Source organism: Mastigoproctus giganteus, chromosome 8 (assembly GCF_048544385.1).
Source record: "Mastigoproctus giganteus isolate SK-2022 chromosome 8, ASM4854438v1, whole genome shotgun sequence".
NCBI lineage: Eukaryota > Metazoa > Arthropoda > Arachnida > Uropygi > Thelyphonidae > Mastigoproctus > Mastigoproctus giganteus.
Window position 1 is genome coordinate 169,865,430 of NC_143582.1, and position 15,171 is coordinate 169,880,600.

General features: G+C 38.9%; 1 protein-coding gene across 2 annotated transcripts in view; it reads right to left on the reverse strand.

Annotated features, from left to right (window-relative positions):
* The window catches only part of LOC150082000 (protein meiotic P26-like), a 263,546-nt gene that overhangs the window by 148,791 nt on the left and 99,584 nt on the right, over nt 1-15,171 (reverse strand). For both annotated transcript variants that reach the window (XM_090379044.1, XM_090379043.1), the window contains exons 4-5: nt 7,590-7,703; nt 7,283-7,501 (exon numbers count right to left, since the gene is read on the reverse strand). In XM_090379044.1, the coding sequence (XP_090235170.1) occupies nt 7,283-7,501; nt 7,590-7,703 (333 nt within the window). The remainder of the gene's footprint in view (nt 1-7,282; nt 7,502-7,589; nt 7,704-15,171) is intronic.

The window sequence follows — 15,171 nt, forward strand, 5'->3', positions numbered from 1 at the left end:
GTTTGCTTACTTCCTTTGCTGCCTCCTTTAATATAACTGGATAGATTTCACCCACCCCAGATGCCTTTTTTTTTGTTTATCTTCAACAATTTCTCCTCCACTTTACTCTCAGTTATTACAAGATTATCTAGCTTATTGCCAGCGTTGAATACACTTCTGGCATTCCCCTCCCTGAATAACTCCTCATGTGTGAATGTAGATGCAAAATATTCATTTAGTTTGTTTGCTACTTGAGCAGGATCATCAACAGTTGAACCATCGATATCAAGTGGACCAATCTGATTCATCCCCTTCCTTCTAGAGTTTAGATAAGTAAAGAACTCTTTGCTGTTTCTCTTTGCATTCTTTGCCAAAGATTTCTTGTAATCTGCCTTTGCTTACCTAACCTCCTTTGTAACTTGGTAATAGACCAGCTTATATCTATCATAGGCTTCTGTGTCACATGTTAATTTATATGTATCCCATGCTTTTTTCTTCTCTGTCACATGTCTAATTAGTTCATCTGACATCCATTTAGGCCTAAATCTTGAACAATATTTCTTTGTTTGTTTGTATGAAAAGCCTAGTAGCTTCCACAATTAATTCTTTGAATGCTTCCCTTTTTGAATTTGCTATTGGTAACATCATCAGTTGGTCCCACTGTATAGAATTTAAATACTGTCTCAGACCACCGTAGTCACCTTTACGAAAGCAAAAACCTTTCCCTTTACCCTTGATGGTAGTTACGCCTTTGAGTAAATCCTACTTCAGCACACTGTGATCACTGCCACCTAGTGGTTCCTTTATCTGTAGATTCTTGATGCATGAAGAATCACTACTGATAATCAGATCAAGAGTATTACTCCCTCTAGTTGCCTCCCAAACATGCTGCTGTAGAAAACAATCATCCAATAAATCCACAAAAACCTTGCTAGTGTGTGAGTGACCAACCCACAAATTCCAGTCAATCTCTGGGAAATTAAAATTCCCCATTATAAGACACTATGATTTACTGGCCCACTCTATTTCTCTGCACAATTGCTCATTATACTTATCAGATTCAGTTGGCCTATATTTTTTCTCTCATTTTTCTTTTCCCAGTGCTTATGTCACACCAAACAGACTCAACATTGCATTCTCCCCCACATCAATTGGATGCACTTCCTTACACTTTGTGTTTCTTAACTAACAGCATAACCCCTCCTCCCTTTCTGTCCTGTTTATCCTTTCTGTACACATTGTACTCCCAAAATTCCAGTTCTGCACTGCTTATGTTTGTGTGACACCATGTCTCTGATATCCTAACAATATTTGCCTTTGATATCTTGACTAGCACTTCAAGCTCATTGAATTTATTAACTATACTCCTGGCATTGGTGTACATGCAAGTATACATGCACCTGTTTCTACTCTCAGTTACCCTAACACAGCCCATGTATTTACTAGTTCCACTATGACTCCCAGCAGTCCTGTAAATTTGCATTGCCTTGCTTTCCAGGCTGCTGCTCAATTGCATTTCAATAGAAGTAGTGCAAGAATCACTTTTACCTCTACCAGCGGCTACTGTTAATCTATTAGTCCGTGTAACGCCCCCAAGCTAGCAGTTTTCCGACCCACCTAACTCTGCCTCGATAGAATCAGCAAATATTCTTGCACCCTTTCTATTTAAGTGTATCCCATCCCTGTAGAAGCAGTCTCTCCTGTCAACAAGCACAGACCAGGCTGAGAAAAATTCTACCCCTTGAGCCTTGCACAATCTCTCCAGGGTCAAATTGATCGACAAGGCTCGTGTCTGGGCAGAATTGCAGACAGTTTCAAATTCAACCCTAACTCACGGCTTTTTTTTTTTTCAGCATTGACTTGTACTTGTTAAGTAATTTGGCCAGTCTCCTACTCTTAATCTCATTAGTGCCAACGGGTACAACAATATCACCCTTTGTGCCCTTAAAAGATGATATCTGCTCTACAACATCATCAACCTTTGCCCCTGGCAGACATACCCTTGTCCTGTTCCATCTATCCTTTTTGCACAATATGTTCCCCGTTTCTCTGACAATAGAGTCACCTACAACTAGTTCCTTTATGAATCTAAAGTTACACGATTGAGAATTTTTGAACGAATTTTAGCATTAATTCATCATCGTTTGTTAAAATAAGTTTTTCTGTTACAGATGAAATATTATTATATAAAGCACATGGCTTAACTTGAAAAATGTTCTCACTAACAATTAGTTTTAGTTTCACAAGCATGAGCAAGCATAGCTCAGCATGTGTATCAGCACTGCAAGTGGGTAATTAGAGGTTTAAAATATATGCACAAAGCTTTGCAATGAAGTATAATTATCTTTAATTGTATTAAAAGGCATTGTGAAGAAGGTTAATGATATTACAGTTAAAAAAAATAATATGATAGTTACTATAAAAACAATGGCTAACAGTCCATTATATGCACGTGCTAAACTTGGTTTTCTGGATTATGTCCATTCCAAAGCCTGTTTGGCCAGAGGTACGTTTAATCAAGTTAAGTGAGAAAGCAAGACAAGACAGTCAATTCTGAAGTTGAAAAGGACCAGTAGGTTCAAATGTACTCAAAACTGAAAGTTTATGAAAATACAGTTCTTCAGTTAAAATTTTGTAGATGAGGCTCCTTATCTTATTTTCATTCAGATAAGATAAAGTTACATCTATGCACCTTGTTATTTATTTATAAAGGCTGACTCCAAAGTTCTATTATCTGAGTTCTCCAGCAAGGCAGCTGAAGTCCTGTGGTGAAACAGGGAGGAGGGGGACTCAGTCCTGTTAAGGTGTATATTATTGCTAGCTTAGTAGAGATAACAGGGGAACTTAAACGGATAAAATACATATGAAAGAAGACTTCATGAAAATGTTCACATATTATGTCTGTATTACAACCACTCCCTGTCTAACGTAAGGGTTGCATTCTGCAGAACTCTACATAAATCAAAATTTCCCCCATGCTTGTGCAGCACTCGCAACTGTACTCGCTGAATTGATTGAATCAAAAAAGAAATATTCGACGAACATGTAAATAGAACTATTTATTGTATTTATTCAATCTTTTTATCTCGTATACAAGAAAAATAAAAGCGTACAATTTAAAAAATTACAAAAAAAGAGAGGACACAGGCATAACGTCAGTAAATTTTACCTCTCAAGCATCATTGCCAGAATCTACGTCTTCAGGTGATAAGTACGCCACTGCGGAGGTTGAGGGCTGTGGAGATTTAGAAGGGGTCAGCCACTCAACCTTACGAAAGAACATATTAATGGATGAATGGACGGTGGCTTTTTTTCTTTTCATCGTAGATTTATTTGTAGCAAGCAAGCATATCATTCACCCCTCTGTTAACTTTTAAGAATCATTCACTGTCAGGATCCATCTTCTCAGACCTCGCCATTGCCAATGCAATTTCACGAAATACCATTGCCATCTCTCTCTCTCTCTCTCTCTCTCTCTCTCTCTCTCTCTCTCTCGTGATGAAATTTCTTGGCTCCTCATTTGGCTCATCTTGAGCTTTGTCAGCATTTTCTTCTTTCACTATCGCTGCCTGCAAGTCAATAAGTTCTTTGTTAGATAATTGCTTCTCTTCTTCCTCTATTAACTCCTCCACGTTTTTGGAATCAGCCTCCAAATGAAGTACCTCTATAACCTTTACAATCTTATCTGTAACCTCTTCATATGATTCATCTTTTTCGAATCCTTCGAAGCCTTTTATGTGCCGTGGGCATATTACTATATGCCCACATCAGGTCTTATTAATGTTTAAGATGGCGTGGTAAATATAAAAAGATTTCCAAAAGTCTCTTAATGTAAAATTTTTCTCTTTGTCTACTGCCGATAATGCCTGAGCAAATGTTCTGCGTAAATAGTATGCTTTTAAATTCGAAATAACACACCGATCCATAGGTGGGATGAGTGAAGTTGTGGTTGGTGGTAGAAATATGACTCACATTCAAACTGAAATTGTCTAGATGTGCAGGATGTTCAGGAGCATTATCTAATAGAAGCAAAAAGTTGAAAGGACTGTCGTTGTCTTTAGAATATTTTCCAACCTTGGGAATAAAGCATCATTTAAACCAATCCTCAAAGAAAGATATTGTTATCCATGGTCTCTGGCTTGATCGGAAATGCATGGGTAGGATGGCTTTATTGATGCCCTTAAATGCACGAGGATTTCCAGAATGGTACACAAGCAGTGGTTTTAATCTGTAATCTCCCGCTGCATTAGGCCCAGGCAAAAGTGTGGCCCTATCTTTTGAAGCTTTGAAACCTGGCATTGTCTTTTCCTCTTTGGCAATGTATGTTCAATCTGGCATTTTTTTCCACTACAGAGCAGTCTCGTCAAAGTTAAAAATTTGCTGCGTTGAATAGCCGCCACCTTCATGAATAATTTTTTCCAACACATCACAAAATTACTCTGCAGCTGCAGAATCGGCACTGGCGACTTCACCGCATACTTGGAAACTAGCGCGATCCTTAAACCTATTAAACCACCCGTTGCTTGCTGCGAACTTGGGTTGGGGTTCACCATACTTATCATCATAAATACTTCTTGCTTTTGCTTGAATGGCCATTGGACTCAGAGGTACTTGCTTCTGAATCTGATTTTCCATCCATATTATTAATAGCTTTTCAATTTTTGATATAGCACCTGAACGCTGTTTTCTGATCACTGTTGATCTTAAGTGCGTTGATCCTTTGATGTGTTCTTTTATACGCGCACTGTCTTTTAAAATAGTATTCACTGTTGAAGCAGCGAGACCTAATTCTGTGCAATAGATGACAAACTTTGTCTTGTTTTGTACTTTTTAATCATTTTCATCTCCATTTCTAAATCAATTCTGTTTCATTTCCTGGCACTACCACCACTTGCACTTTCCGTTGGTCCCTTTCTCTTCACCATTGTAATAAGTAAATAGGAATGAAGAGTAGTTTCTGAAAATTTGTTTTTTATATGATTGAAGATTTCAGTGAAGGAGAACATATTTCACCATAGTAACGTAAAAACCTCCACAATTCCAGTTATTGGGATTATCACAAATGCAATATGATAGTTTACTATACATTTATAATTAGATGCACTAACAGAAAATCCCAATAAACCAGAAAGTGCAAATTATTTTTATTGGTTTATGGTAGTGACCTCCAGAAATGTGGTTTAGAAAAATATCACAAAGGCGTTCTAAATGGATTCTTATAACGGAACATATGATAACAATGAAAGTGTGGTGTAATTTCCATTATAAATATGACCTTTTAGAGAGAGATAAATAGCTTAGTTATACAGAGAAAATTTCAACTTCCAAGGACTTGGAATGAATTACAAAAAAAAAATATGTTACTGGGTTCACATTACAATATTATCACAATACCTCCATTTATTCCTACAGATGCAAAATACATTTCCATATTTTTTTCAGTTTGCACTGTCTGGCAAAAACTTACGTAAAGTTGAATATTACGTAAGTTGGGGAGTTCCTGTATTAATAAAATGTTCAAGGATCATATTCATAATGAATGGAATAAATGGTTGATTGAAGGGGGAAAGAAATAAACAAACGGGGAAAATGAGCATCATGTATCATTAGTTGTTTTGTGTGAGTGAATTATTAAGGCATGGAAGGCAATCAGATGTCTTTCCACAAAAACACGACGTTTTATGGAGAGACTTCTTATGATGCTCCACAGACTATGTAACCTCAGAAGCAAAATGGGACCTTAACTGGAAACATAACTCCTGATGAACTGTACAAACTGTACAGTCTGTCTCATGAAGAAGATGAACAAATTATTGAGTTTTAAAATGTGAGCAACACTAAATTTATATAAAAATATACACTGCCATACCATTAATATCAAGCAACCCCTCTGTTAATAGTTGATCATGCCCTACCCAAGCACCATGTGTCAGACACGACTATAAGTATGCTCATAGCCTGGGACCTTTGGTTGTTTTAGACAAAACAAATGCTGAAGTCTATCTAGATGTCCTGGACAATGTGTTACCCATATCGTGGCAGCACGTCAAAAAAGGCTCATACCTGTATCAGCAGAGAACAATGTTCATTGTCATATTTCTTATCCTGTGACAGTCTTGGAATATGAGGGTTTGAAAGTCAGAATGCCCAGCCCAGAGCACTGATCTCAATCCTACGGAAAACCTGATATGAATTGATTCATTGGCTGTATGTGAGGCATGTGATTGCCCAGAAAACAGAGCTGAACTGGTCACCACTTTTGAAGGCCAATAGCAGAAAATATCAGAGGGCATATACAAAATACTGGTGACTATGTTCCACAGACCAGAGGCTGTCATAAAGATTAAGGTTTCAGCACAACTATTACATTTCCTGAATATAAAGGTTATTTGTAGATATGAAGATGTCTGGATATTAATGGTAGTGCGTGTGCATGCGCAATGCAGGCAATATTTTAGATATTCGGAAATTAAAAGAGAACATAGTTTTAAAATTACCAATGTTGATAAAACAGCAAACAACTTTTCCATCTTTTGCAAAAAAATTCTATTTTAATACACTCCTGGAAGAAATATTAATAGGATGACATACACACCAGAGTCACAATGAGCATAAATAGTATTTTAAAAAAGCTAAACAGCCTTACACAAAAAACTAAAACAAAAAATTGATAATACCAATATATAGGAAACTTCTTTCCTATATATAATCTCAAAATTCCACAAACAACCAATTGGATTTAGATTTATTACCAGTAGCAAAAATAGTGGCTTCTACAAGTCGAGCAAAAAAAAAAAAAAAAAAACACATCATTCTTAGCAATGTTCTAAATAAACTAAAAAATATGGATACAGAGCAGACATCTTTGACTTCCAAAATCATTTTACCTCAATTCCACTTGCAAAGTTTAAACAAGTCCTGACAGCAAAATACATCAAGTATCGTTAACATCACAAGGATCAACAATATAAGGTGGAACTCCTATAAACTATGTATTTTTAACAATTATATAGAGTGTGGGACAGGACTATTTAAACAAGTAAAAGAAATATTGAACAGGCATGACAACTGCCTCTGCCAACGTTTTCCTACATTATTTTGAATCACAGTTCCAAACTGAGATTAGTCATCTATTAATTCTTAGTTTGGAATTAAAATAATCCTCTGAAATTGAGAAAAAGAGTTCCCTATAAAACCTAAAACTAAATTGACTGAATAACTAACAAACTAATAAATAAATTACTAAAACAAATTATAAATTACAAATTTTTTCTCAAAATAGACATTTTTTTCACTATTTTACCTCTATGTATGATTTTGCATTATCCCTCTGTAATTGCAAATCTGAAAGGCAGTTCTCTAGATTAGAAGTTGCTTCCTCACAAAACTGAACTTTACTCTTACTTTCAGATACAAGATTTTGAAGTTCATCTCTATGTTTTGGTTCGACATCTGTTCCTCGCTCATAATGATGCTTTGGTTGCTTATGGTCTACAGCTATACACTCACTGCAAATAGGAATCTAAAAAAAAGTAGAGAGGAAAAATTTAATTGAAATTACAGAGGTAACTAATGAGCTAAAAATAAAATTAATAATAAAGTCACATTACCTGGCAAGTATGGCAATAATACTTGAGAACTTCCTCTGTATGAGTAAAGCACGAAACAAGCTTATGAATTGCTAAACCATTTTCACAATTCTTCATTTCCTCAAATGACAGAACCTATAAGTAAAGTACAGATGTGATATAATGCATGTTGAACTTTTATTAGTTCTTTTGTGGTATTATGAAATGAATTAATAAATGTTTTTCTGAAAAAATATGTGAAGTATCGGTTAGGTCATCAATGTGAAATTTGTAGAGATACTTGGTGCCATTCTGACAAAGGGGATATGGAATTTGAACATGGTGAATACAATGTGTACAAAAAGAGCAGAAGAGGGAAGGAAGAAGTTATGCTCTTAGTTAACAACCACAAAGAATCCAAATCTAAGGCAGTCACCCAATGAATGCATGTGACTAGTGTAATTCTGAGTAAGTTTAAGCACTGGAAAAACTGTGTAATTCTGATTAAGAATAAGCACTGGTAAAAACAAAAATAAGAATAGGATGCCCAATGAATTATGACACAGGTCCCTTGTTATAGGCCAAATGGAATGAGTCAGAAAATCAAAATATTATTAGTATTAGCAATGGCCACATGGTGCAAGGAAGTCTATGGCTTATGCTGCACCAGAAAGAAAAGAAAAAAAGATTAAAATAATAATACTAAGAAAATTTAAAAAAAATAGATAATTCATAAAAGAAAGGGAAATAGACAACCTATGCATCCTCCCAAAGGTAATTATCCGGCTGACCTTTGAATTTCTCCAAACTGTCAGCCTGTACCACCCATGTAGGTAACTTATTCCAGTAATTTATAACTTGCTGGCTTAAATAAAACTTGCAATCCAGTCTAAACATCTCCCCTGTAACTTTAATTTATGGCCCTTAGTTCTAGAATCATTTATAACCGTGAAAATTTCGTCCTCATTCATTTTACTTTTGCCTCTCAGAGCCTTAAACACCTCAATCAAGTCTCCTCTAAGGTGCCTAGTTTCAAAGCTCTGCAACCCACATACTTGAAGTCTTTCCTCATATGGATGGCCTTTTGCCAATTTCACCAGGTGAGTTATTATTATTATTGTTGCTCTTATAATATTTCTCCCTGATTTGGGGTTCCACCTCATGACGGGTATTGCTACCAAGTACACAGGGTGGTTGTTGTTATGTCTGATGTTACTGTTGGTCGAGGAACTCTCTGAAAATCCTGCAGGTGTTCAAGGATTGAGACTTTCTGGAGTTCCTTTAAGGTGTTCGCTGGGAGACCTATTGCTGCTAGGCTGTTATGTAGGGTCTTTGGCACCATACCTGTGGTTGACACAATGATCATTACTTGTTGCATATGCCACATCTCTTGGATCTCCTGTCTTAGGTTCGTGTACTTCCTGATTTTTTCCCCATGGGTTTACTGCACGTTGCCAGTGTTGGGTACCGCTATGTCAATCAGATAGGTAGCCTTTTCCTTCTTGTCCACAAGGGTTATGTCCAGTCTGTTGTGTGGGATTGTCCTATCCGTTATTATGGCGCAGGCCCAGTACAGCTTGTGGGTTGGGGTCTCTAGTACTGCCTGGGTTCATACTTGTAGTGCGGTACACTTTCTTTGATCAACTGGTATTTCCTTGCTAGCTTCTGATGTATTATCCTGGCTACCTGGTCGTGTCTACGAGTGTACTCAGTCTCAGTGATCACCTTGCATCCCGCAGTGATGTGTTGGATCGTTTCTGAGGCCAGGTCGACATGTGTCATCTAACACTCCGGGCTCCTTGGTGTTGATTACCTGGTCTTGGATGGCAAGCATGAATCCTTCAGTCTTGGGGAAGAACATCCCGCTTGTGAGTCATGCATTGAAAGCAATTTTATCTATGTGACCCTGATGGAGATCATTGTAGTGTCTGCTCTGCCCATCTTTCAAGCTTCGTTTGTACCTCCTGGTTGAGGAGGGGGGGGGACTCCTCGCTTAGGTTGAGTGGGTATACCGCCTGTCTATCTTCCTTATGGCCTGATAGAGTGCTGCTGTGTGTTTCTGGAAGTACTGTGTGTTTCTGGAAGTAATCTTTCAGGTTAGCTATTCGCTGTCTTCTGTTGCTCAATGAGGTCTATCAGGCCTCTTCTTCCTGGGCAATTGTCAGTCTCTCCACGGCAGCTCTTGGGTGGTGTTGGCGGCTCTTGGTCATCATTGTCCTCGTCTTTCTCATGATATACTCCAGCTCGGTGTTAGTCCAATCTATGACCCCGAAGGAGTATGTTAGCACTGGGACTGCGTAGGTTTTCATGACTTTAACTGTGTTCCCTCCATTCAGCTTTGCTTTCAGCAGGCTTCTGAGTCTCAGATGGTATTTTTCGGTCAGGCAGGCCTTAATTTCCTTGTGCTGTAATTGCTGAGCCTGCATCATCCCAAAGTATTTGTAGGCCTCTGCCATGGCTTCGATCTCTTTAACACTCTGCAGCTGGTAGTTTCGGTTGACTAATTTTCTCTGATGCAATCTGTGGGTCTTGCATTTGTCTAGACCGAATTCCATCCTAATATCCTTGCTGAATTCTTCGGTGATCTGGAATAGTTGCTGAAGGTGCTTCTCGGTTCCAGCATAGAGCTTGATGTCATATATATGTATATCAGGTGGGTGAGGGTGTGTACAGGTTCTTCCTTTCTTCTTTGAGGATATATCCATACTTGCTAATGTTGAGCATGGTAGATAGCGGGTTAAGTGCTAGACTGAACCACAATGGGCTCAGGTCATCTCCCTGAAAGATTCCTCTCCTGATGGGGATTGGCCTGGTTGTGATTTTTTCGACCTTAATGGTGGTACTCCAATTCGCCATCATTTCTCCTAGGAAGTTTATCACTATTGGATTGACCTTGTAAATTTTCAGCGCCTCTATTAGCCAGCTACGAGGCACAGGGTCGAAGGCCTTGCAGTAATCGATGCAGACTGTGTACATGTTGCAGTGCTTCTTGTATGCTTGCTCCGTAACCACAGCATCTACGGTTAACTGCTCCTTGGATCCTTTGCTCAGTCGCTTGCATCCTTTCTGCTGTTTGGCCATTATGCTCTGGCTCTCCAAGTGGTCTGTTATCTTCCTGGTTATGCAGCTGGTCAGGATCTTGTACATTGTTGGAAGGCAGGTGATTGGCCTATATTTCACCGGGTTTCTTGTATCTTCATCTTTAGGCTTCAGATGTGATTCCTTGAGTGAGAAACTTTGGGATTGTCTCTGGGTGCCTTATCATTTGGGTGAACTGCTCTGCCAGGTGCCTGCGTGTGTGCAAGTGAGCTTCTTGTACCAGTAGTTGTGGATGTTATCGATTCCTGGAGTTCGCCAGTTGTGAGAGTTCTTGATGGTCTGTTTTACTTCTTCCCAAATCTCCCATCCTCTCATTTCTTGTACGTCCTTGATTTCCTTGCATTCTAGTTCTATCCAGGTGGATCGGCTGTTATGTTTTACTTCCCTGCTCCATATGCTTCTCCAGAAATCCCCAATCATCTTCTTCTCGGGTAGTCCATTCCCTTGTTTCCTGTCTTCTCCGAGATTCCTGTAGAAACCTATTTCGTCCTCATCGAAGATTCGGTTGTTTATTTTCCTCTTGGGGCTCTCTTTGGATCAGCGTAATCTCTTGCTGAGTGCAAGGAGGTTCTGCTTAAATGTGTCGTATTCTCTCCTATTCTCTGATTTTTTGTCTCACTTGCTGTGGACGCTGTCTCTCTTGAAGATGCTCTTCACTTTTCTAATTAATTTCTCCTATTGCCCCATTAGTACTGGGTCATTTGGCCTATCTAACTCTTAATTCTTCTATCTTCTGCTGAAGTCTTCTTTCCCAAGCTGGTGGTTCCTTCTGTTTTCGGTTCTTCTGCTGCTGCTGGTCTCTCGCTTCTCTTCCATTAATCCTCATGGATGCTACCGCAGCACAATACACAGCTGTGTGGATGGCCTCCAGTGTTGCACTATTACTGTCGAGGTAATGTGGTATTATGTGACAATTCAGGTGGTCTGTGACTCTCCACAAGGTTCTATTCGGCCTCTGCTTCGGTATCACGTGAGTCTTTGTGGGGTCCATTCCTTTGAATTCTGTTAGGGCCTTCTTCCACTCATCCTCTATTCTGGATATCATGACCTCGTCTGTTTCCACTTCAGCTGCTGCAGGTTGTATTTCCTCTTGCTCTTCTGCCTCTGGTTCCATATTCTTTATCCTTTGTAGTTGATTGCTCACGTCCTGCTTGATTTTTTTTCTAAGATTGCAGGAGCCATTAGGTTCTTCATGACGATGGTCCTTCTCTGGTCCGCTATTCGCTGACCTGAATATCCGGGAATTGTTCCAGCCACTTGGTATGTAGTCTCACCCTGTAAGTTGTCTCAGTCTCAAGCTTCGTTATTTTGTAGTATGCTTGCATGATGTACGTATTCATTTCGATGCTCCACTTCATGCGTTGGCGTTTTCTCCCTTCCTGGGTAGTCACTAGCGCAGTTGCGTAGGAAGCACTTCCAGTTGGTGGGGCTGGATGGTCTTGTCCTTCTCTTGTGGTAGCCATATGGGGGACAGCGCCTCTCTCCACTGTCTTCCTCGGGAGACCGCCTCTGATTTTTCAAACCTACCCCTCTTCCTAAAGCCTGAATGCGAGTGACTTTATCCTGCGCCACACTCGATGCTGTATGATTAATATTTCTAAGCGACATCATCCATTATTGGAGGTGGACCTGTTTAGCTTCGGCTTATGTCCAGTGGTAGTTCTTGCGTTTGGTGCCAGATGGCGCCACAATCTGCCTTAGCTGCAACTCCGACCTTGGGGTAGGTAGGTCCCTTCGAGCAACTTTCACGATGTTTATTTTCTTTATTAATTTTTTATTACTATTAATTTATTTATTATTATTATTCTAATTTATTACTATTATTATTATACCGGTCTCCCAGCGTGATGGAGCTGCATTCGCTTCCGCCAAGGCGGTACTCGAACCTGGATCCATCAGTGTCCAGTGTCGTAACCACTAGGCCATTGCGTCCTTATTATTATTATGGCGCCTTATTATTATTAGCCATATAGTGCAAGGAAGCTGTGATGTGAGCCCCTGGGGTTATCAGTCTTTGGACTCTTTCAAGAAGCTCAATGGATTTCTTTAGATGCTTTCTCCATACTTGAACATAGTGGTCTATGTTCAAGTGGTCTATGAACATGGTATTCCAAATGTGGTCTAACAAGAACCTTATATAATGGGATCATGACATACTTATGTCCACTAGCAATTGTTCAATAAATCATCAATAGGATACCATGGGCCTTCCTAACAACCTGCCTACAATGCTCAGAGAACTTCATGTCTGACCGCATGGTTACACCCAAGTTCCTTTCCTCCACTACTGGCTTTAGTTCAATTCCACCAAGCGTATAAGTTATTTTAGGGTTACTGTTCCCCAGGCATAATACCTTACACTTTCCTGGCCTAAAGCATAACTGCCATTTTATTCACCATAACTGAAGTCTATCTAGGTCACTCTGAAGAAACTCTGCTTGGCGGTGATCATTAACTATTCTACCAATCTTTACATCATCTGCAAATTTAGACATCATGCCTTCGTGGACTAATGTTATTAGTGGAGTCCCACAGGGTTTATCAATGATATTGAGGAAGGTATATCAGACTTAGTGTCGAAGTTTGTAGATAATAGAAAGGTTGGCAGGGTTGTCAATGACAGTAATGGCAGTGTGCTACTGCAACAGGAGCTAGAAAATTTGGGCAGATGAGCTGAGAAGTGGCAAATGAAGTTTAATATTGACAAATACAAAGTACTGCATATGGGTAGAAGTAATCCCAGAGAAACGTACCAACTGTGTGGTACTAAACTTAAGGTGGTAGAAAAGGAAAAAGACCAGGGAGTAATTGTGCAGTCAGATATGAAGTTTTCTGGGCAATGCAGACAGGATGCCAGGGCAGGTCATGGGGTTTTGTCAATGATATACAGGAATTTTGCTAGCAGGGAAAAGGTGATAGTCCCTCTGTATAAGGCAATAGTCAGGCCATGCCTTGAGTACTGCGTACAGGTCTGGAGGCCTCATTTTAGGAAGGATGTAGATTTGCTTGAGTGTGTACAGAGAAGGGCAACAAGATTGGTGAGGGAGATGAAGGGATCCTCTTACCAAGAGAGGCTTAAGTTCTGTAAATTGCAGAGGCTGGAGACTAGGCACCTATGAGGTGATCTGATTGAGGGTATAAGGCCTTGAATGGGTTGAGCACGCTGAATTCTGATGGGATCCTTCCAGATTTCGGACCTAAGGGGGCATAAATTCAAATTGAGGAAAGACAGATGTAGAATAGATGTGCGGAAATTTGCCTTTAGCCAGTGGGTGGTTAATTGCTCCAACAAACTTCCATATTTAGAAAACAGGCCTTGTGCGTCGGGTTGCATTATATCATCAACGTTTCTTGCGACGACCGGCTTACTGGTTAAAATAAATTTATTAAAATAAAAATGATATATACACAAAATAAAACAGAAATAAAATAAGATAAGAGTTAAAATATATATAATAAAATTTTATTATATATATATCTTAACTCTTATCTTATTGTATTTTAACTCTTTTATCTTATTTTATTTCTGTTTTATCTTATGTATATATAATTTTTATTTTAATAAATTTATTTTAACCAGTTAGTCAATCTTTGCAAGAAACTTAGATGATATGAAACTTCCATCTGTCGCTGTGGAAGTTGATAGGTTAAAAAATATATAAGGAGGAACTGGACAAACATTTAGAGAGAATTGTTTTGTAAATTTTTTTATTTTTTTTTGGCTAATGTTGTATAAGCTCATACACTTGCTTTCTTGCATCACATGCCACTACTACCCCTTCATCAACGTCTTTTATGAAAATCAAAAACAACAGTGGTCCTAATACTGATCCTTGCAGAAACCCACTTCTTATCAATGCAATCTGAGGAATAACCATTCATCACAACCTTCTGCCTCCTGCCCTGAAGCCATCCCCTACTATCCATCTAAGGATTGTCCCTGTGATTCCAACCTGTTCCAGTTTATAAAATAACCACTCAAGTGGGACTGAGTCCCACATGAGCTTTGCTGAAATGCAAATAAACAATGTCAAAATTATTTCATAAATCCAGCTCTTGAGTGACCCTCTCAAAATAGCTAACCAGATTAGTTAAACATAACTTTCTCTTTACAAAACCATGCTGAATATCCTTCAGAATTCCATATCTATCTAAATGATACTGAATTCCACCCTTGATCACTGCCTCCACGATTTTTCCTACTACTGAAGTTAGACTGATCTGCCAGTAATTTCCCACTTCATTCTTAGAACTGCCCTTATGTATTGGAGATACACTGGCACTTTTCAAATCCAACGGAATCACTTCCGAGTCCAGAAATGCTCTCATAATTAGCCTCAATGGTTCAATGCACTCACTTGCCATCTCCTTATAAGGTAAATGCCATGAACCCCAGGAGGATTACTGGCCTTTGGGCTCGAAAGTTTTTTCATTAATCATGTGAAATTCCAATATCATTAATTAGAAAAAAAAAAGTCATATAACGGTGGATTTCACCCCGGTATTATCCAACTAGTGCAAGGAA